This window comes from Danio rerio, chromosome 2 (assembly GCF_052040795.2).
Source record: "Danio rerio strain M-AB ecotype USA chromosome 2, GRCz13ab, whole genome shotgun sequence".
NCBI classification, from domain to species: Eukaryota; Metazoa; Chordata; class Actinopteri; order Cypriniformes; family Danionidae; genus Danio; species Danio rerio.
This window is the reverse complement of record NC_141022.1, coordinates 29204640-29229997: the sequence shown is the minus strand read 5'-3', so window position 1 is coordinate 29229997 and position 25358 is coordinate 29204640. Positions and strand designations below refer to the sequence as shown.

At 35.4% G+C, this 25358-nt stretch overlaps 1 protein-coding gene across 4 annotated transcripts in view; it reads right to left on the bottom strand.

Annotated features, from left to right (window-relative positions):
• The window catches only part of fndc3ba (fibronectin type III domain containing 3Ba), a 235602-nt gene continuing 210244 nt past the window's right edge, over positions 1-25358 (bottom strand). For 3 of the 4 annotated variants that reach the window (XM_087239924.1, XM_087239921.1, XM_087239922.1), the window contains exon 26: positions 1-3501. In XM_087239924.1, coding sequence (XP_087096050.1) covers positions 3190-3501 — 312 coding nt within the window. In that variant the 3' untranslated portion in view covers positions 1-3189. 4 annotated transcript variants of the gene reach the window in all.

Here is a 25358-nt window from a genome sequence, read left to right as displayed (position 1 = left end):
AAAATTTAAACATTTATTGGGTATAAATATATTACATACACACTACAGATACAGTTAAGTCTTACATACATAGGGTAGTATTTGCAAAAAATCTATACATTAACATTGATATGGCAGTTTCTTTTATATATATGCATATGAAATTGTCTAACATTTACAATACAAGAAATTTATGACTTTAAAAATTGTAGATCATGACAAGCCTGGAATGTTTTTGTATATTTCCTTTCTTCTTCTTCTTTTTTTTTTTTAGTTTTTGTTTAAACTGTGAGGTAAAAATTTTCCACCTTTTTGGAAAATAGTTGAAAACACTTATGGTTCTATACATTTCTCTGGGATGACTGAGAGCTGATCGATCTCCAAAGCATCATTCTCAAATTCATTTTTCATATTTAAAACAGAGCACAGACAAAACTGAGATCAAACGGAATAAAATACAATATAAAAATACAAAACTGTACTTGGGCCATAAAAATAGGTGTGTATTTTGGAAAATTGTACAAGGACCGATAAAAGAGAGAGAGAGAGAAACAAAATAAAAACAAAGCAATTGAGATCAACGGTGAGGACCAAAGAAGAAAAAAAAAATATATACTTATACAAAGGAGAAAAAAAAACTTACTAACATTTAAAAGGACACCAATGGACTTTCAGACTTTTCACTAGATATATTTCAAGCCTGTGTGGGCCAGTTTTACAGACATTTCGTACTGCATTATTCTCTCGATTTGAAAGCAATAGCAACATTGACTAGGAAATACAGTTTTATCAAGATAAATCTAATAAAGATTAATGTTTCGCTTTAAAAAGTGCTTCATTTCTGTTAGTTGACATACTATATATCTATATATCTCTATATATAATTCCTTAGCAAAAATACTGGATAAATTCACTATTGCGCTATGACATGTTTAAAAAAAAAAAAAGAAAAAAAAAAATGTCAAAACAGTCTGATTGTTTTGCGTTCCTTTCGATGTGAAACAGCATGTAAGATTTCACCTCTTAAGGATTAATCAAATAAATGGCACAATTACCACTACTTAAAAAAAAAAAAGTGTAGTCACAGATGAAGTTTAACTTATAAACTCGTGTTTTTCCTTTTCAAGAAATGATGTTCTAGTGTCACAAAAGGATTTGTCAAGTAACCCTTTAAATAACGATAAAAAGCAACATAATAGTGGACAAGCCTCCGCTTTGGCAAACAGTAAGATAACAAGCATCATAACACTCTTTAACAATGCCAAAATGTAGCTATGTACGGTATGGTACTGTATGTCCCAGTACACACTCACAAATAAAAACAAAAGAAAAAACATTTGCTACGGTTCTCTATATGAAAAGACAACTAGTTGGAGTTCGGCACTTTCTGATAGGAGATGATTTGGTTATATATATTTATATATTGTACGTAAATATTTCAGCATGGTACATGCTACATGTTCCCAATTAATGAAAGACATAAACACAACCAGAATGAAAGGAATGCTGGCCTTAATTGTTAATCTACAACACAAAATAACTGGATAAAAGAAAGAAAAAAAAAACATGCTACAAGACAGAAAGAGAAGGAAAACGTACATAACTACATCTCTTAATTTGTTTTGAAAAATAAATAAAAGAAGATTGCACTTTAATTGCCATTTAAAGTACTGTATGCAATAGATAGTATAAATAACCCTAAAGAACGTATACCTTACTTTCCCATTAACTTTGGCAAAGGTATTCTGAGCTAGTAAACGATTTGCTTATGAACGAACTGGAGCAAGGCACAGCTTAGGTGAGAAAACAGATCAAATAAACACGTGGAATGACGCTACTGATGACAGCAAAAACTCATTCGGCAACGTTTAGTGTTTGGCAGCACCCTCTAGTGTGTACTTCACCTCTGAAAAGTCCATGTCCCTGAGGTACAATACAGGCTGTCAGTTTTAGTTCTCCTTTTTATTTCCCCCCTAACTGTTCTGCGCGCCGGAGAAACTCTTTGGATCGATGATGGGAACTGCTGGTTTGTACCTTCTTTACTTGGCTAAAGATGCACCGCAATCTGTTTTGGCATGAACGATAACCTCAATAAAGCACCTTAGAAATGTCCAACTGGCTTTTTCACGGATTTAAAAAAGATGAAACATTCGAGGCGAGGTCTTGGGCATTCACAGAGTGAGAGAACATGAGGGTTTTCACAGCTACACACTCACTGGCTATTGTGAATCCAGCCATTGAGCTGGTCCCTGGATCTACAGACGCCCCATAGAGCCTGATATCAGTCTGAGAGAGAGAGATGAGGGGGAAGTTTGCCTAGCCAAGACATTCAACGGAGGAAAGGACTATGACGTGCACCTTAGGACTGGATGGCCAGTTTTCTTCACCGGAAAGAGCGTGTGGTGGCATCGTTACTCTGCTTCCCTCCGCCCTCATCCGCCAACCACTACTGACCACAGATAAAGCACCATAGATTGTGAAATGACACGCTCCAAAAGAGACATCTACTTCAAACGCGTTATTTATATTACAATAGCTCTATAGAATCTTATATTTATATCTATATATTAGATAACCAATTCGGTTCGTAGGAAGTAAAAATAATAATAATAATAATAAACACACAATAGCAGCATCACTTAAACCACACTTGGATTGCAACTTGCTTTGGCAGCTTAATGCAGGGGGGCTTTTCCAACAGCCTTACTACGGTACGCTAACAGTATGTCGTGATTCTGAAATGGATCGGGGTGAAAATGGTGTATTAAAAAACTAAACAAATGTGGAACTGGGTGAACTGTGAGCATTTCGCAAAAGCTATGATTCCAAAAACTCGTGTATGGCTGTGAAACAAAGCGCACTTGGATAAAATCAACAAGAGTAAGGCCGTGAACTCGGAGAAAATAGCGATACATTTTCCTCCCGACATATACGTACACTTAAAGGGATACGAAAAAACAAAGCATGCAAAAAAACAGGCTGTCACGCAACTCTTCGTAAGGCTTGATGATGTGGTTTTGCTTCCCCCGAGAGTTCAGAGCGAAATCCACGCGAGCGATGCACGGGCAGGCTGGAAGGCATCAGAAAGAGAGAGAAAAAGAGTGTGAAAGACGAGGAGAGAGCCTGTATAACATACTCAGCCTACAGTACGTCACGTCCGATGTGTACTTTAAGTGTTCGTGTGTTACTCGAAGCGTAAATGTTTTCTGTTCACTTCATGAAGAAGTACTCCACCACAAAAGCGATGAGGAAAGACAGGGCTCCGAATGCCCCGACGAGGACTGCGGCGAATCGCTCGTCTGTGGAGAACATGCCGCTGGGTCTCAGGGTCTCGGTGGAGCTCAGTTCTCCGGGAAGGGCGAGTTCGGTGCGCCGCAGGCTGAAGAGTGAGGGTGGGCTGAGGGGCCCGCACAGTTCCTGTGTGCTGTCCTGACACCGGCGACACACGTACACACGGAAACGATAGTCTGTGTTGTTCTGCAGGCCCGAGATCTGGAAGCTTGTGTCCTCTCCCTTATATAACTGAAAAAGAGAGAATGAACGTTTGTGAAAAATACAGCAGACTTAAAAAAAAAAAAATAACTACGAACAATGATTATTATTGCATGTGAAATGCTTAATAACGATTTTAAATAACAAATAAATACATGTGATGATAGCATTTTTTAAGGATTTGTATTTGATGACAACATTGTATCACTATAACAACACTTTCAATTTCACACACAATTACAGATTTTGCCACTCTGTTTTATATTAAGTAGTGCACACTTTTCATTATTACTTTAAAATTCTAGAATTACTTTTAAACTGCTTGTGAAATGTGTATTTTGCTAACACATATTGTTATTCTTTAGGTGAACTATTGATCTGTGCAAATTAAGGCTGATTTATACTTCTGCCTCGAGCAATCACCGTGACGCATGACGTATACCCTGCGCGTAGTCGTGTATTCATACTTCTGTGCGCTGTTTGGGTTCCTCAGCAATAACACTTCCAAAATGCTAGCTGGTAGTATGTTATGTTATGTTCCTCTGTATCGAGTTTATTCGCAGGTGTTTTGTGTTTTTTCTGAACATTACCTTAATGTAGCTACAGTAGCTAAAACTCACTTACTCAGAGGCGGAAACTGGCATCATGCAACAACAATAATCATAAGGTAAACAAAACATCTGGAGCTCCTTCAAAGGACTTGACATTTGTAAACACTCGCTCCATCGGGCTCGCGGATCTTAGCACCGCCCACACTCCTCACAGCTACTAAGCTGACCAATCACAGCTTGCACTACACACCTTTGCGACGTGTAGTTACGTTTTAAGCGTCGCCTTAAGCCATGGCAAGGACTGCGACTGCACAAAGGCTGCATCTTACCATAAGCGTGCATCTAATCAGAAGTATAAATCAGCCTTTAATCAACTGAATTACATATGTTTTGTTCATTTTTGATCAAAGTCTGACCATTTGCTTCCTCTGAAAATTTTTCTTCAGTTTGATGGCTTACTGTTGAACAAACTTACTGTTTGTTTGCTACAAGTGAATGATGCACACACACAAAAAAAAAAAAAAACCCCGGCCCCTACTCCAATATTCTGTTTAAGTCAGAAGTAAATCAAGTTAAAAAAATCATCACACTGCCACCTTAGCTCTCAAAAAACAAATTTAATTTGGACAACGATTCAAACTACAAGGTCTTCATCAGGTCATGCAAGAAACACAAGAGAACTCAAAATATTGGCTGTTTCTCAATTCCAAGAATGCAGACAACAGACTTGCATTCTCGTGGAGAGCGATCTTCCCAAGTTACATCGGAAGAACAAACTCGCGAGAACACAACACTTTTTATGAGAAATGGTCACATGATGATCACATGAACTTCACATGTTTTTTTTGAAAGATTTATTTTTGCCCTTTTGTCTTTATTAAGTGGATAGGACAGTATTTCAGACGGGAAGCGAAGTAGGAGAGAGAGAGAAGGGGTAGGGACGGGAAATGTCCTTAAGCCAGGATTTGAACTCGGGACGCCCTGAAGTGCCTCAGCGCACTAACCACTAGGCTTTTGCACCAAAACCTTTGCATATTTTTTACGAAAAATTATTTAAACATTACAGCATTCATACAACGATTTATTGTTTTTTCCATTTTCAATACATATATATATATATATATATATATATATATATATATATATATATATATATATATATATATATATATATATATATATATATATAAAAACTTTAATGAACTTTAATGATAAATCTATATCAAATGTCGTACTTCCCACCTCCTTTATTCAGCTGCAATGACTTCTGAAACTTTAAGTGAGATTTTCTCGATGCACACATTCTCGATATCAAGAACACATTGGGGAACTTACACACATCCTCTGTTATTACGGTCTTGAGTTTTGGAACTGAGCTTTGCTGGTTGATGATGACATTACATGATAACAAAGACGCAAGAATGCTTAAAAAAGCATATTAAGAAACAGCCTTAGTCAAACTCTGGACATCAAACCTGCAAACAATGATCACCCCAGTTAACCAATGAGTAAGTAAATAAAAAAATACACAAGTTGAAACCAACAGAAAACGACTACAGTAAACCATCAGAAACATCATTCAACCGGAAGCAGCTCAACATACAGAACTAAAAGTCTCAGCAACTTCCAGTTTGCGGAGACTTCAGAAAAGTTATTAAAATAACTAAGATAGATCAATAGATTGGATGTACCTGGTAATTGCAGTCAACTACTGAAAGTAGAGCACAGAAAAGCCTGTAGATTAATTAATTATTTTTTAAAAAGTAAATAATAAAGATAGAGGTCAATAGTGTGCATTCCTCATGCGAGGGAGAGCTTTCATATCTGGTAGTGTTGACCTAATGTCATTACATGCCACAAAATCCTCTATGAGCAAAGATGAAAGAGTGTACTAGACTATATGCGTCATATGCTGCTACAAGCAACAAACATTGAAGGCAGTCTAATTAAACTCCAGAACAATTCATGAGTGGGAATAAAAAAAAAGCCTTTCAACTGAAACTAGATATTAAAGTTTGAGGACAAACTTTATGGTGGCTTGAAAAGCCGAATCTGAAAGTTTGAAGTGGTTGAATTAGCATGTTACTAGCATGATTCTAGCATGAATTAGCATGCTACTAGGATGATTCTAGCATGAATTAGCATGTTAGTAGCATGATTCTTACATGAATTAGCTTGTTGTTAGCATGAATTAGCATGTTACTAGCATGATTTTAGCATGAATTAGCATGTTGTTAGCATAAATCTAGCATAAATTAGCATGTTACTAGCATGATTCTAGCATGAATTAGCATGTTGTTAGCATGATTCTAGCATGAATTAGCATTTTACTAGGCGGTTGCTAGGGTGTTTTAAGTGGTTGCTAGGTGGTTGCCAAGGTGGTGCAAGGCAGTTGCTAAGGTGGTCTGACTAGTTGCTAGGTGGTTGCTAGGGTGTTGCTAGACGGTTGCTAGGGTGTTTTGAGTGGTTGCTAGGCGGTTGCTAAGGTGGTGCTAGGCAGTTGCTAAGGTGTTCTGACTAGTTGCTAAGTGGTTACTAAGGTGTTGCAAGGTGGTCACTAGGGTATTCTGAGTGGTTGCTAGGTGGTTGCTAAGGTGTTGCTAGGCGGTTGCTAGGGTGTTCTGAGTGGTTGCTAAGGTGTTGCTAGGTGGTTGCTAAGGTGTCCTAAGTGGTTGCTAGGTGGTTGCTAGGGTATTCTGAGTGGTTGCTAAGGTGTTGCTAGGTGGTTGCTAGGGTGTCCTGAGTGGTTGCTAGGTGGTTGCTAAGGTGTTGCTAGGCGGTTGCTAGGGTGTTCTGAGTGGTTGCTAGATGGTTGCTAAGGTGTTGCTAGGTGGTTGCTAAGGTGTCCTGAGTGGTTGCTAGGTGGTTGCTAAGGTGTTGCTAGGTGGTTGCTAAGGTGTTGCTAGGCGGTTGCTAGGGTGTCCTAAGTGGTTGCTAGGTGGTTGCTAAGGTGTTGCTAGGGGGTTGCTAGGGTGTCCTAAGTGGTTGCTAGGTAGTTGCTAAGGTGTTGCTAGGCGGTTGCTAGGGTGTTCTGAGTGGTTGCTAGGTGGTTGCTAAGGTGTTGCTAGGTGGTTGCTAAGGTGTCCTAAGTGGTTGCTAGATGGTTGCTAGGGTGTTCTGAGTGGTTACTAAGGCGTTGCTAGGTGGTTGCTAGGGTGTCTTGAGTGGTTGCTAGGTGGTTGCTAAGGTGTTGCTAGGTGGTTGCTAGGGTGTCCTGAGTGGTTGCTAGGTGGTTGCTAAGGCGTTGCTAGGCAGTTGCTAGGGTGTTCTGAGTGGTTGCTAGGTGGTTGCTAAGGTGTTGCTAGGCGGTTACTAAGGTGTCCCAAGTGGTTGCTAGGTGGTTGCTAAGGTGTTGCTAGGTGGTTGCTAAGGTATTCTGAGTGGTTGCTAAGGCGTTGCTAGGCGGTTGCTAGGGTGTCCTGAGTGGTCGCTAGGCCCTTACTAAGGCATTACTAGGCCGTTGCTAGGTGGTTGCTAGGCGGTTGCTAGGGTAATTTGGGTGGTTGCTAGGCAGTTGCTAGGGTACCCTGGTTGGTTACTAGGCAAGCCTCACATACATGATTGATAAAACATTTATACTTAGTAAGCATTTCTAGCAAGTTACAGTACTGGGCTAGTCAATATTAGCATGTAGCTAGTCACTGCTAGCATGTGTAGCATATAGGAAGTTCCGTTTGCTAGCATGAGTCAAACGAGCCAATCTCCAAGTCTCTACGATGTTCTGATGCTGAGATATAGCTGTTGATGAATGGTTGCTAGGGTACTCTGTTTTGTTGCTATGGGCGAGGTTACAGAGTGAACTTGAATGTGGTTGGTTGTCTTAGTCGAATGAACCAACCCCCATGTCTCTATGACACTGCTATGCAAAGATATGCATCTTGGCCTATTTTAATGGAAGTCTATGGAATCAATTTGGGGGCGTGGCTTGTGAGCTTCATTATCATATTGAGATGCTCATTGGTTGTCTGAGTCAGATGAGCCATCCCCCAAGTCAATAGGACACTGCTATGCAAAGATATGCATGTAGGCCAGTTATTAACATGAGTCTAGTTTGAATTAGCATGTTACTAGCATGATTCTAGGACAAATTAGCATGTCATTAGCATGTTTCCAGTATGAGTTAGCATGTCATTAGCATGATTAGCATATGAGTAGCATGTTGCTAGCATGATTGGCATGTCATTAGCATGTTAGAATTATAAGCATTTGATAGCACAGCTAATTACATTCTATAGGACAGTTGCTAGGGTGCAGTATGTGGTAGTTAGGGGTGTGGCTAGAAAGTTAAAAGGCCATCAGTGATTGGCTGCTGGCTAGACTGAGTTAAATGAGCTCAGCCATTAGTCTCTATGACAGTCTGATGCAGAGTTATGAGCTCACAAAGTTTGATCCCATGTTAAGTCAATGAGAGTCTTTTGTAATGGAAGTCTACGGGACAGTTGCTAGGGTGCCATAAGTGGTTGCTAGGGAGTGGCTAGTAAGTCTAAAGGTCATCAGTGATTGGCTGCTGACAAGACTGAGTTGAATGAGGCCTGACTCTAGTCTGTAGGACAGTCTGATGCAGAGTTATGAGCTCACAAAGGTTGACTCAATGTTAAGTCAATGGCAGTCTTTTACAATGGAAGTCTATGGGACAGTTGCTAGGGTGCCAAAAGTGGTTGCTAGGGAGTGGCTAGTAAGTTTAAAGGTCATCAGTTATTGGCTGCTGGCTAGACTGAGTTAAATGAGCCCAGTTAGAAGTCTGTAGGAACGTCTGATGCAGAGTTATGAGGTCACAAAGTTTGACCCAATGTTAAGTCAATGGGAATTTTGGGAATTTTCCGGGTCGTTTTTCGGAAAACCGAAAGTCGGATCAGTCGGAAAAGATATAGCAACCCGAGTCAGACCAGTTTGAAGGTTTGACGAAAGTTTGAGGTATGAAGCTTGAAAGGGTTAGGAGGAGATAGACTTTAAAATTAGTCTCAGAAGAAAGAAGAAGAATAACTAGAACCTAAAGTTCGTTGACGAACTTTGATGTTGGCTTGAGAAAGCCAACGTGACTGCGCCGGGGACTCAAAGGCAGTTGGCAGGAAGCACAGCGGTTGAGAAGTGGTTAATAGGCGGTTGCTAAGATGTTGCTAAGGCATTCCTAGGTAGTTGCTAGGGTGTTCTGAGTGGTTTCTAGGCTGTTGCTAGGGTCCACTGGACTGTTAATCGGAAGGCCTCATTTACATTTTTGATCAAATCGAGAGAGAGAGAGAGAGAGAGAGAGAGAGAGAGAGAGAGAACTGATTTGTTCAGGTTGTTTAATGCAGATCACTATAGTATAGTTAGTATTTATAGTATATATTATAATCTGAACAAAATTACATTATAATAAATATCATATAAAGAAAAATATTAAATTAAAATACTAATGAAACAATAGCACATAAATTTAGTTAATTTGTCTTTTATTTAATCAGTCTTATCAGTTTTGCAGTTAATATAGAGTACAGTCAATTTACAGTAATTTGCAGCGTTATATATATAGTTATAGTTATATAGTTATATACAGTTTACAGGAAGAAAATTGCATTAAATACAATATTAGGCCATCTTCATCACGTGGTTAATTCTGACCAATGACGTTGTTTCACCCCACTGGCCACTAACACAATGTTATAATCGTAATATTTAATTGTCATCACCTGGGTGATTTTATTTTTTTTTCGTACAGCATAGGCCAAAAGCTTGGCTTTCATTGTCATTATCACAAGTGAGGAGAAGGCTTTTTTGCGGTACAGAATATTCTGTTTTGAAAGAAATATCTGAAGTAAACTTATGTTTTTGCCAACATAAAAGGGGGATAAAAAATAATCCTTATAACCCTAACCATAAATGTGTGTGTGTGTATGTATATATATATATATATATATATATATATATACACTGTTGAAGTCAGAACTATTAACCCCTAGTTGATTTTTTTTTCCCTTTTTTAAATATTTCCCAAATGGTGTTTAACAGAGCAAGGAAATGTTCACAGTATGTCTGATAATATTTTTCTTCTTGAGAAAGTCTTATTTGTTTTATTTCGGCTAGAATAAAAGCAGTTATTAATTATTTAAAAACCATTTTTGGGACACAATTATTATCCCCTTTAAGATATTTTTTTTTTTTGATAGTCTACAGAACAAACCATCGTTATACAATAACTTGCCTAATTACCCTAACCTGCCTAGTTACCCTTATTAACCTAGTTAAGCCTTTAAATGTGACTTTAAGCTGTATAGAAGTGTCTTGAAAAATATCAAGTCAAACATTATTTAATGTCATCATGGCAAAGATAAAATAAATCAGTAATTAGAAATAGGTTTTTAAAACTATTATGCTTAGAAATGTGCTGAAACAATCTTCCCTCCATTAAACAGAAATTGGGGAAAAAATAAACAGGGGAGCTAATAATTCTAACATCAACTGTATGAATATATATATATATATATATATATATATATATATATATATATATATATATATATATATATATATATATATATATATATATATACAGGGCTCGAAATTAACTTTTTTACTTGGTAGCACCGGTGCTCCCAACTTCAAATATTCAGGGGCACCAAAATAAATTTAGGAGCACCAGAAAAAATTTAGGAGCACCCACCAAAAATGAATGAGCACCGCTGCAAATAGCTTTTTAAGGGATTTATTTTATTTTAAAACAACATCAATAGGACTGACAAAAACCAGAAACAACTATTTAACTAATGCTGCGAAGACATTGATATTTGTGTGCAATAATTCTAAAATGAATGTCTAATAATTAGGCCATAGAATATTAGTGATGATGAAAATGACAATAATAGTAACAATGAATTACATTTCTCATTATGATACTGCCTTGAATGTGCATGAATGTAGGTTATCTGCTATAAAATGTCTGTTACTTTATATAAAATAATTGTATAGTTTGCATCAAACAAAAATGAAGCATTGCAGTAAGAAATATTGATTTTGTACTGCTGTATTTATATGCATGTCAATTTAATAAATAATATTTCTGCTACAAAACAAACAAAAGATTATAATAAATAATTCAATTCAATGATAAAAGCTGCAAAGCAGTCATCAGTAAATAAATAAAAAATAAAAATAATATACACCTCAAAAAAGAATAGACAAAAGAAAGAAAGTAAAGTCTCACTTCTATCACTCTTTAAAAGTTTTGGTTTCAGTTTGTGTCAATTTAAAGGTTCAGTCTGAGATGATCTTCATTTTTCTGTGTTTGTGGAAAAGCAGGCGAGTCAGCCGACCCAATTTATGAGCAGGCAGAGCAGGATTCTTGCACTAACCATCGGCGCAATACTGGTCTTTGTTATGAGCCGCAGTTTCAGTGATCTCAGCTGGTGGATCATTATTCACCACGTGACGTGTCACGATCTCTCTCATCTACACCTCAATTTTAGGTGGGGTTTGCAAACCTGTGTGCTTTAAGTTTTTACTCTTCAGCCGTTTGCATTTCCCGTGGTCATAAAAGCTCCTTCCCTGTCATCTGACAGCGGAATACCTTGAGTGATTGACAGCTAATATGAACCAATATAGCGGCAGGGAAGAGCGATTCAGCACGTTTTTACAAAAAATCAAAACAGGTCGCACTACAACCATTATCAGCAGTTGCACTAATGCGCCCAAATATGTTATGAGGTCGCATAGATTAATTTTCAGGCGCATATGCGACCAAAATGGTCGCAATTTCAGCTTCAAATGTTGTAACAAGCACGTCTGAAATGAGCCCGAATTTCTGTAGATTCAAAACAGTCAGTCCGGATATCCCCGCCTCTTAAAGGGCCAGTACTAAATTACAAAGGGCTCAAAAATAGTCTTCTGGCGCCATCTCGTGGACACTCTGACACGCTTTGAGTCTGAATTTTACAAATTTAATATAAAAAAAATATTTATAGGAAAACTGTTATTTATAATTACACCAAATAAATATGATAATTATCTGTAATTTCAAACACATCTTTTGGACAAATTTGAGGATTGTATACTTTTTTATATGCCCCAAATACTCGATACAATTTTTTAATTAAAAATTTTTTAATTCAAAAACTACAAATCTTATCAGGATGAGGACATACAGCAACCATCTCATGGGCAGTAGGCAGCTTTTGACCAAATTTGGGGCTTGTAGCATCTAAGCCCTGGGAGGAGAAGCGATTGCTTTTTTAAGTCAGAAGCCGGAATAATAATAAGAATAATAACTAGAACCTAAAGTTCGTTGACGAACTTTGATGTTGGCTTGAGAAAGCCAACGTGACTGCGCCGGGGACTCAAAGGCAGTTGGCAGGAAGCACAGCGGTTGAGAAGTGGTTGCTAGGCGGTTGCTAAGGTGTAGCTAAGGCATTCCTAGGTAGTTGCTAGGGTGTTCTGAGTGGTTTCTAGGCTGTTGCTAGGGTCCACTGGACTGTTAATCGGAAGGCCTCATTTACATTTTTGATCAAATCGAAAGAGAGGGAGGACTGATTTGTTCAGGTTGTTTAATGCAGATCACTATAGTATAGTTAGTATTTATAGTATATATTATAATCTGAACAAAATTACATTATAATAAACATCATATGAAGAAAAATATTAAATTAAAATACTAATGAAACAATAGCACATACATTTAGTTAATTTGTCTTTTACTTAATCAGTCTTATAATTTTTGCAGTTAATATAGAGTACAGTCAATTTACAGTAATTTGCAGCATTATATATATCGTTATAGTTATATAGTTATATACAGTTTACAGGAAGAAAATCGCATTAAATACAATATTATAGGACGTCTTCATCACGTGGTTAATTCTGACCAATGACGTTGTTCCACCCCACTGGCCACTAACACAATGTTATAATCGTAATATTTAGTTGTCATCACCTGGGTGATTTTATTTTTTTTTTGGTACAGCACAGGCCAAAAGCTTGGCTTTCATTGTCATTATCACAAGTGAGGAGAAGGCTCTTTTGCGGCACAGAATATTGTTTTGAAAGAAATATCTGAAGTAAACTTATGTTTTTGCTAACATAAAAGGGGGATTAAGAAATAATCCTTATAACCCTAACCATAAATGTGTGTATGTGTTATATATGTATATATGTATGTATATATATATATACATACATATATACAGTTGAAGTCAGAATTATTAACCCCCTTTTGATTTTTTTCCCCTTTTTTAATATTTCCCAAATTTTGTTTAACTGTGCAAGGAAATTTTCACTGTATGTCTGATAATATTTTTTCTTCTTGAGAAAGTCTTATTTGTTTTATTTCGGCTAGAATAAAAGCAGTTATTAATTATTTAAAAACAATTTTTGGGACACAATTATTTGCCCCTTTAAGCAATTTTTTTTTGATAGTCTACAGAACAAACCATCGTTATACAATAACTTGCCTAATTACCCTAACCTGCCTAGTTCACCTTATTAACCTAGTTAAGGCTTTAAATGTCACTTTAAGCTGTATAGAAGTGTCTTGAAAAATATCAAGTCAAATATTATTTACTGTCATCATGGCAAAGATTCAATAAAGAAGTTATTAGAAATGAGTTATTAAAACTATTATGCTTAGAAATGTGCTGAAACAATCTTCCCTCCATTAAACAGAAATTGGGGAAAAAATAAACAGGGGAGCTAATAATTCTGACTTCAACTGTATGTATATATATGTGTATACACACACTTTATTTTCACTGTTTGTAAATAATTGTTCTTAACATTTTTGCTTTAAAACATTATAATACTGTTTGGATTTTCCCCCCATAATAATAAATTGTGAACATTGCAGTGTAAATTGCAATCCAGACGTTACAGAGAGAAATTGATGCAGCAACAGCAGAGCATATTAAGGGGATATAAAAAATCTCCATACATTGTATGTATATATATATATATATTCACTATTTTAAAATACATTTTCTTTGCTGTGTGTTTTTATTGGTTATGATGCTGTTTGGATGTTTTATTTTTGCACAATAAATAAAATGTGATTTAAAAAGTGCAAACATTGTCTTTGTTAGAATTTACACGTGATTATAAAGACGTTCAGGTCCGACCGGACCGAATGGAAAGAAATTGTAGGTTTTGAAGATGGATTATTAGTTTTGTGGCAAGGACATAGCTGTTTTAGTGGGTTAAATACAGATAAAAAATAAAGTTAGAATGATTTTATATTCAATATTTTTATTGTATAATATACGTGAATGTTCGCATGGCTTTCATTTTCATTATCACAAGTAGAGGAGTCAGCACGGATAACTCCGGGTATCTCCGCCTCTTAAAGGAGTAGTGCCTCTTAAAGGGCCAGTACTAAATTACAAAGGGCTCAAAAATGGTTCTCTGGCGCCATCTCGTGGACACTCTGACAAGCTTTTTGTTTGAATGTTACAAATTTAATATAAAAAAAATATTTATAGGAAAACTGTTATTTATAATTACACCAAATAAATATGACAATTATCAGTAATTTCAAACACATCTTTTGGCCAAATTTGAGGATTGTATACTTTTTTATATGCCCCAAATACTCGATACAATTTTTTAATAAAAAAAATTTTAATTAAAAAACTACAAATCTTATCGGCATGAGGACATACAGCAACCATCTCATGAGCAGTAGGCAGCTTTTGACCAAATTTGGGGCTTGTAGCATCTAAGCCCTGGGAGGAGAAGCGATTGCTTTTTTTTGGTCAGAAGCCGGAATAATAATAATAATAAGAATAAGTTTAAGTAGCATTACAGTATGTTGGCTTTCTCAAGCCAACATAACTAGAACCTAAAGTTCGTTGACGAACTTTGATGTTGGCTTGAGAAAGCCAACGTGACTGCGCCGGGGACTCAAAGGCAGTTGGCAGGAAGCACAGCGGTTGATAAGTGGTTGCTAGGCGGTTGTTAAGGTGTAGCTAAGGTATTCCTAGGTAGTTGCTAGGGTGTTCTGAGTGGTTTCTAGGCTGTTGCTAGGGTCCACTGGACTGTTAATCGGAAGGCCTCATTTACATTTTTGATCAAATCGAGAGAGAGAGAGGACTGATTTGTTCAGGTTGTTTAATGCAGATCACTATAGTATAGTTAGTATTTATAGTATATATTATAATCTGAACAAAATTACATTATAATAAATATCATATGAAGAAAAATATTAAATTAAAATACTAATGAAACAATAGCACATACATTTAGTTAATTTGTCTTTTACTTAATCAGTCTTATAATTTTTGCAGTTAATATAGAGTACAGTCAATTTACAGTAATTTGCAGCATTATATATATAGTTATAGTTATATAGTTATATATACAGTTTACAGGAAGAAAATCGCATTAAATACAATATTATAGGACGTCTTCATCACGTGGTTAATTCTGACCAATGACGTTGTTCCACCCCACTGGCCACTAACACAATGTTATAATCGTAATATTTAGTTGTCATCACCTGGGTGATTTTATTTTTTTTTTGGTACAGCATAGGCCAAAAGCTTGGCTTTCATTGTCATTATCACAAGTGAGGAGAAGGCTCTTTTGCGGCACAGAATATTGTTTTGAAAGAAATATCTGAAGTAAACTTATGTTTTTGCTAACATAAAAGGGGGATAAAAAAATAATCCTTATAACCCTAACCATAAATGTGTGTATGTGTTATATATGTATATATGTATGTATGTATGTATATATATACATACATATATACAGTTGAAGTCAGAATTATTAACCCCCTTTTGATTTTTTTTTCCCTTTTTTAATATTTCCCAAATTTTGTTTAACTGTGCAAGGAAATTTTCATTGTATGTCTGATAATATTTTTTCTTCTTGAGAAAGTCTTATTTGTTTTATTTCGGCTAGAATAAAAGCAGTTATTAATTATTTAAAAACTATTTTTGGGACACAATTATTTGCCCCTTTAAGCAATTTTTTTTTGATAGTCTACAGAACAAACCATCGTTATACAATAACTTGCCTAATTACCCTAACCTGCCTAGTTCACCTTATTAACCTAGTTAAGCCTTTAAATGTCACTTTAAGCTGTATAGAAGTGTCTTGAAAAATATCAAGTCAAATATTATTTACTGTCATCATGGCAAAGATAAAATAAAGAAGTTATTAGAAATGAGTTATTAAAACTATTATGCTTAGAAATGTGCTGAAACAATCTTCCCTCCATTAAACAGAAATTGGGGAAAAAATAAACAGGGGAGCTAATAATTCTGACTTCAACTGTATGTATATATATGTATATACACACACTTTATTTTACCTGTTTGTAAATAATTGTTCTTAACATTTTTGCTTTAAAACATTATAATACTGTTTGGATTTCCCCCCCATAATAATAAATTGTGAACATTGCAGTGTAAATTGCAATCCAGACGTTACAGAGAGAAATTGATGCAGCGACAGTAGAGCATATTAAGGGGATATAAAAAATCTCCATACATTGTATGTATATATATATATATTCACTATTTTAAAATACATTTTCTTTGCTGTGTGTTTTTATTGGTTATGATGCTGTTTGGATGTTTTATTTTTGCACAATAAATAAAATGTGATTTAAAAAGTGCAAACATTGTCTTTGTTAGAATTTACACGTGATTATAAAGACGTTCAGGTCCGACCGCACCGAATGGAAAGAAATTGTAGGTTTTGAAGATGGATTATTAGTTTTGTGGCAAGGACATAGCTGTTTTAGTGGGTTAAATACAGATGAAAAATAAAGTTAGAATGATTTTATATTCAATATGTTTATTGTATAATATACGTGAATGTTCGCATGGCTTTCATTTTCATTATCACAAGTAGAGGAGTCAGCACGGATAACTCCGGATATCTCCGCCTCTTAAAGGAGCAGTGCCTCTTAAAGGGCCAGTACTAAATTACAAAGGGCTCAAAAATGGTTCTCTGGCGCCATCTCGTGGACACTCTGACACGCTTTTTGTTTGAATGTTACAAATTTAATATAAAAAAAATATTTATAGGAAAACTGTTATTTATAATAACACCAAATAAATATGACAATTATCAGTAATTTCAAACACATCTTTTGGCCAAATTTGAGGATTGTATACTTTTTTATATGCCCCAAATACTCGATACAATTTTTTAATAAAAAAAATTTTAATTAAAAAACTACAAATCTTATCGGCATGAGGACATACAGCAACCATCTCATGAGCAATAGACAGCTTTTGACCAAATTTGGGGCTTGTAGCATCTAAGCCCTGGGAGGAGAAGCGATTGCTTTTTTTTGGTCAGAAGCCGGAATAATAATAATAATAAGAATAAGTTTAAGTAGCATTACAGTATGTTGGCTTTCTCAAGCCAACATAATAAGAATAAGTTTAAGTAGCATTACAGTATGTTGGCTTTCTCAAGCCAACATAACTAGAACCTAAAGTTCGTTGACGAACTTTGATGTTGGCTTGAGAAAGCCAACGTGACTGCGCCGGGGACTCAAAGGCAGTTGGCAGGAAGCACAGCGGTTGAGAAGTGGTTGCTAGGCGGTTGCTAAGGTGTAGCTAAGGCATTCCTAGGTAGTTGCTAGGGTGTTCTGAGTGGTTTCTAGGCTGTTGCTAGGGTCCACTGGACTGTTAATCGGAAGGCCTCATTTACATTTTTGATCAAATCGAGAGAGAGAGAGAGAGAGAGAGGACTGATTTGTTCAGGTTGTTTAATGCAGATCACTATAGTATAGTTAGTATTTATAGTATATATTATAATCTGAACAAAATTACATTATAATAAATATCATATAAAGAAAAATATTAAATTAAAATACTAATGAAACAATAGCACATGCATTTAGTTAATTTGTCTTTTATTTAATCAGTCTTATCATTTTTGCAGTTAATATAGAGTACAGTCAATTTACAGTAATTTGCAGCATTATATATATAGTTATAGTTATATAGTTATATACAGTTTACAGGAAGAAAATCGCATTAAATACAATATTATAGGCCGTCTTCATCACGTGGTTAATTCTGACCAATGACGTTGTTTCACCCCACTGGCCACTAACACAATGTTATAATCGTAATATTTAATTGTAATCACCTGGGTGATTTTATTTTTTTTTTTGGTACAGCATAGGCCAAAAGCTTGGCTTTCATTGTCATTATCACAAGTGAGGAGAAGGCTCTTTTGCGGCACAGAATATTGTTTTGAAAGAAATATCTGAAGTAAACTTATGTTTTTGCTAACATAAAAGGGGGATTAAGAAATAATCCTTAAAACCCTAACCATAAATGTGTGTATGTGTTATATATGTATATATGTATATATGTATGTATATATATACATACATATATACAGTTTAAGTCAGAATTATTAACCCCCTTTTGATTTTTTTTCCCCTTTTTTAAATATTTCCCAAATTATGTTTAACAGAGCAAGGAAATTTTCACTGTATGTCTGATAATATTTTTTCTTCTTGAGAAAGTCTTATTTGTTTTATTTCGGCTAGAATAAAAGCAGTTATTAATTATTTAAAAACTATTTTTGGGACACAATTATTATCCCCTTTAAGCTATTTTTTTTTGATAGTCTACAGAACAAACCATCGTTATACAATAACTTGCCTAATTACCCTAACCTGCCTAGTTCACCTTATTAACCTAGTTAAGGCTTTAAATGTCACTTTAAGCTGTATAGAAGTGTCTTGAAAAATATCAAGTCAAATATTATTTACTGTCATCATGGCAAAGATAAAATAAAGAAGTTATTAGAAATGAGTTATTAAAACTATTATGCTTAGAAATGTGCTGAAACAATCTTCCCTCCATTAAACAGAAATTGGGGAAAAAATAAACAGGGGAGCTAATAATTCTGACATCAACTGTATGAATATATATATATATATATATATATATATATATATATATATATATATATATATATATATATATATATATATATATATATATATACAGGGCTCGAAATTAACTTTTTTACTTGGTAGCACCGGTGCTCCCAACTTCAAATATTCAGGGGCACCAAAATAAATTTAGGAGCACCAGAAAAAATTTAGGAGCACCCACCAAAAATGAATGAGCACTGCTGCAAATTGCTTTTTAAGGGATTTATTGTATTTTAAAACAACATCAATAGGACTGACAAAAACCAGAAACAACTATCTAACTAATGCTGCGAAGACATTGATATTTGTGTGCAATAATTCTAAAATGAATGTCTAATAATTAGGCCATAGAATATTAGTGATGATGAAAATGACAATAATAGTAACAATGAATTCCATTTCTCATTATGATACTGCCTTGAATGTGCATGAATGTAGGTTATCTGCTATAAAATGTCTGTTACTTTATATAAAATAATTGTTTAGTTTGCATCAAACAAAAATGAAGCATTGCAGTAAGAAATATTGATTTTGTACTGCTGTTTTCATATGCATGTCAATTTAATAAATAATATTTCTGCTACAAAACAAACAAAAGATTATAATAAATAATTCAATTCAATGATGAAAGCTGCAAAGCAGTCATCAGTAAATAAATAAAAAAATAATAATATACACCTCAAAAAATAATAGACAAAAGAAAGAAAGTAAAGTCTCACTTCTATCACTCTTTAAAAGTTTTGGTTTCAGTTTGTGTCAATTTAAAGGTTCAGTCTGAGATGATCTTCATTTTTATGTGTTTGTGGAAAAGCTGGCGAGTCAGCCGACCCAATTTATGAGCAGGCAGAGCAGGATTATTGCACTAACCATCGGCGCAATACTGGTCTTTGTTATGAGCCGCAGCTTCAGTGATCTCAGCTGGTGGATCATTATTCACCACGTGACGTGTCACGATCTCTCTCATCTACACCTCAATTTTAGGTGGGGTTTGCAAACCTGTGTGCTTTAAGTTTTTACTCTTCAGCCGTTTGCATTTCCCGTGGTCATAAAAGCTCCTTCCCTGTCATCTGACAGCGGAATACCTCGAGTGATTGACAGCTAATATGAACCAATATAGCGGCAGGGAAGAGCGATTCAGCACGTTTTTACAAAAAATCAAAACAGGTCGCACTACAACCATTATCAGCAGTCGCACTAATGCGCCCAAATATGTTATGAGGTCGCATAGATTAATTTTCAGGCGCATATGCGACCAAAATGGTCGCAATTTCAGCTTCAAATGTTGTAACAAGCACGTCTGAAATGAGCCCGAATTTCTGTAGATTCAAAACAGTCAGTCCGGATATCCCCGCCTCTTAAAGGGCCAGTACTAAATTACAAAGGGCTCAAAAATAGTCTTCTGGCGCCATCTCGTGGACACTCTGACACGCTTTGAGTCTGAATTTTACAAATTTAATATAAAAAAAATATTTATAGGAAAACTGTTATTTATAATTACACCAAATAAATATGATAATTATCTGTAATTTCAAACACATCTTTTGGACAAATTTGAGGATTGTATACTTTTTTATATGCCCCAAATACTCGATACAATTTTTTAATTAAAAATTTTTTAATTCAAAAACTACAAATCTTATCAGGATGAGGACATACAGCAACCATCTCATGAGCAGTAGGCAGCTTTTGACCAAATTTGGGGCTTGTAGCATCTAAGCCCTGGGAGGAGAAGCGATTGCTTTTTTTTGGTCAGAAGCCGGAATAATAATAATAATAACTAGAACCTAAAGTTCGTTGACGAACTTTGATGTTGGCTTGAGAAAGCCAACGTGACTGCGCCGGGGACTCAAAGGCAGTTGGCAGGAAGCACAGCGGTTGAGAAGTGGTTGCTAGGCGGTTGCTAAGGTGTAGCTAAGGCATTCCTAGGTAGTTGCTAGGGTGTTCTGAGTGGTTTCAAGGCTGTTGCTAGGGTCCACTGGACTGTTAATCGGAAGGCCTCATTTACATTTTTGATCAAATCGAGAGAGAGAGAGAGAGAACTGATTTGTTCAGGTTGTTTAATGCAGATCACTATAGTATAGTAAGTATTTATAGTATATATTATAATCTGAACAAAATTACATTATAATAAACATCATATGAAGAAAAATATTAAATTAAAACACTAATGAAACAATAGCACATGCATTTAGTTAATTTGTCTTTTACTTAATCAGTCTTATAATTTTTGCAGTTAATATAGAGTACAGTCAATTTACAGTAATTTGCAGCATTATATATATCGTTATAGTTATATAGTTATATACAGTTTACAGGAAGAAAATCGCATTAAATACAATATTATAGGACGTCTTCATCACGTGGTTAATTCTGACCAATGACGTTGTTCCACCCCACTAGCCACTAACACAATGTTATAATCGTAATATTTAGTTGTCATCACCTGGGTGATTTTATTTTTTTTTTGGTACAGCATAGGCCAAAAGCTTGGCTTTCATTGTCATTATCACAAGTGAGGAGAAGGCTCTTTTGCGGCACAGAATATTGTTTTGAAAGAAATATCTGAAGTAAACTTATGTTTTTGCTAACATAAAAGGGGGATTAAGAAATAATCCTTATAACCCTAACCATAAATGTGTGTATGTGTTATATATGTATATATGTATATATGTATGTATATATATATATACATACATATATACAGTTGAAGTCAGAATTATTAACCCCCTTTTGATTTTTTTTTCCCTTTTTAAATATTTCCCAAATGATGTTTAACAGAGCAAGGAAATTTTCACTGTATGTCTGATAATATTTTTTCTTCTTGAGAAAGTCTTATTTGTTTTATTTCGGCTAGAATAAAAGCAGTTATTAATTATTTAAAAACTATTTTTGGGACACAATTATTATCCCCTTTAAGCAATTTTTTTTTGATAGTCTACAGAACAAACCATCATTATACAATAACTTGCCTAATTACCCTAACCTGCCTAGTTCACCTTATTAACCTAGTTAAGGCTTTAAATGTCACTTTAAGCTGTATAGAAGTGTCTTGAAAAATATCAAGTCAAATATTATTTACTGTCATCATGGCAAAGATAAAATAAAGAAGTTATTAGAAATGAGTTATTAAAACTATTATGCTTAGAAATGTGCTGAAACAATCTTCCCTCCATTAAACAGAAATTGGGGAAAAAATAAACAGGGGAGCTAATAATTCTGACATCAACTGTATGCATATATATGTATATACACACACTTTATTTTCACTGTTTGTAAATAATTGTTCTTAACATTTTTGCTTTAAAACATTATAATACTGTTTGGATTTCCCCCCCATAATAATAAATTGTGAACATTGCAGTGTAAATTGCAATCCAGACGTTACAGAGAGAAATTGATGCATCAACAGCAGAGCATATTAAGGGGATATAAAAAATCTCCATACATTGTATGTATATATATATATATATATTCACTATTTTAAAATACATTTTCTTTGCTGTGTGTTTTTATTGGTTATGATGCTGTTTGGATGTTTTATTTTTGCACAATAAATAAAATGTGATTTAAAAAGTGCAAACATTGTCTTTGTTAGAATTTACACGTGATTATAAAGACGTTCAGGTCCGACCGCACCGAATGGAAAGAAATTGTAGGTTTTGAAGATGGATTATTAGTTTTGTGGCAAGGACATAGCTGTTTTAGTGGGTTAAATACAAATGAAAAATAAAGTTAGAATGATTTTATATTCAATATGTTTATTGTATAATATACGTGAATGTTCGCATGGCTTTCATTTTCATTATCACAAGTAGAGGAGTCAGCACGGATAACTCCGGATATCTCCGCCTCTTAAAGGAGCAGTGCCTCTTAAAGGGCCAGTACTAAATTACAAAGGGCTCAAAAATGGTTCTCTGGCGCCATCTCGTGGACACTCTGACAAGCTTTTTGTTTGAATGTTACAAATTTAATATAAAAAAAAATATTTATAGGAAAACTGTTATTTATAATTACACCAAATAAATATGACAATTATCAGTAATTTCAAACACATCTTTTGGCCAAATTTGAGGATTGTATACTTTTTTATATGCCCCAAATACTCGATACAATTTTTTAATAAAAAAAATTTTAATTAAAAAACTACAAATCTTATCGGCATGAGGACATACAGCAACCATCTCATGAGCAGTAGGCAGCTTTTGACCAAATTTGGGGCTTGTAGCATCTAAGCCCTGGGAGGAGAAGCGATTGCTTTTTTTTGGTCAGAAGCCGGAATAATAATAATAAGAATAAGTTTAAGTAGCATTACAGTATGTTGGCTTTCTCAAGCCAACATAATAATAAGTTTAAGTGAGATAACAGTATGTTGGCTTTTCAAGCCACCATAATAAACAGAGAGGACTTTCCATGTACAAGGCTTTTCACACGCGTCTCCCTTTCTGAGTGCCAAAAAAACAGCTTTTCATTTTCACAGAAAAGCTGACCAGAACTTGTAACCTTTCCAATTCACAGCTAAGATGATGGACAGGGGTTCATTTGTTGACACTAACGAAACAAAGAAAAATCAGCTTGAGCCAAAACATGCCTGAGCGTTATATCAGGAGGCCAGTTTGAGCGGCACAGCCGAGCCACAAGCTAAATATTTAAGACTTCATTGTTTCCTCCAGATGCACTGATAAAGTGCCATGGCACGATCTCTTTTGAAAAAACAGCATTGACAATAGACTTGCTTATGGAAGTATTTGCTGAACTGGCACTGCATGAAAACTGAGCATAGAGGATTAAACATTGACTTCAGTTAAGAAGAACTCCAACATAAAATTGAACATCAGACTCGAGCTGCTTTTGATTTCCGAAGAGAAAAAGAAACACGAATGTATCAAAGAAATACACAAGCCAAGCAAATATGTTCGCAAACTGCCCCCCTCAGCAGCATGACACATTAAAAGAGATAAACTTAATATAAGTTGTTTCTGGCAACCCTTTTTGACAGCCACTATGTCATTTTTCCATTTCCATTTGCAGCGAGGAAAGAAACCGATGCCATTTGAGTTCAGAAGAGCATGTAAAACTGAGACGGCCACCGTTAATGAAAGCTGGCAAAAACAAGCCAATTACTTATGAGCAGACAAAATGAAACAGGGAAAAAAAACAAGCTGAATCTAATAGAACAAAGAACAAAAGTACAATAAATGGAGTATAACACAAAACTGTTTATTCAGGCACATGAGTGCTAAGGTTTCATACAAAAGCAAAGGAAGATTTGATTATTTGTATCACTTACTGTAGCTTCTGTGTTTTCAGCTTACTGAATATATGCATCAGTCAATATGGAATATTTAACTTTTCAAGTTCACCTCCTCTATATTTTGATTTAGTTAACTAAATTTAGATTAGGCGACGCGGTGGCGCAGTAGGTAGTGCTGTCACCTCACAGCAAAAAGGTCGCCGGTTCCAGCATTGGCTGGGTCAGTTGGCGTTTCTGTGTGGAGTTTGCATGTTCTCCCGTGGGTTTCCTCTGGGTGCTCCAGTTTCCCCCACAGTCCAAAGACATGTGGTACAGGAGAATTGGGTAAATTGTCCAGCATTGGCTAAATTGTCCGTAGTGTATGAGTGTGAATAAGTGTGTATGGATGTTTCCCAGAGATGGGTTGCAGCTGATAGGGCATCCGCTGCGTAGAACATGTTCTGGATAAGTTAGCGGTTCATTCTGCTGTGGCGACCTCGAATTAATAAAGAGACTAAGGCGAAAAGAAAATGAATGAATAAAATTTAGATTACTTTGCTTGTGTTTTTAAATTGTCAACTTAAACATTTAACAGACATTAAATTTAAGGCCAACAATTTTTCCTTGCATTTTCTTGTGGTTCACAGGCAAAAAATACAGCCAAATACATGTTTTTTTATCTTCAAAGACACTTCATTTATTCATTCATTTTCCTTCAGCTTAGTCTCTTATTTATCAGGTGTTGCCACAGCAAAATGAACCCCCAAGTATTCCAGAATATGTTTAACACAACAGATGTGTTTCCAGCTGCAACCCAGTACTGGAAAATCCCCATATGCTCTTGAATTCACATGCACAATCATACACTTTGGTCAATTTAGTTTATTAAATCCACCTATAGCGCATGTCTTTGGACTGTGGGGAAAACCGGAGCACCCGGAGGAAACCAATGCGAACAGTGCAAACTCCACACAGAAATGCCAACTGGCCCAGCCGGGACTTGGACCATCAACCTTCTTGCTGTGAGGCGACAGTGCTAACCACCATTTTAAGAAAGAAAATGTGCTTATTTTATACTATTCGTAAACACAGGCACGCAACATAGCCCATATATCATAGGCAGATTTATCCAGCATCTGCATCTTATATTCTCTCCAAACATTGCACTCAATTAAACTAAAGTTGCTAGAATTATCTCAAATTCATGGTGTAAACTGTATGCACAGGCTAG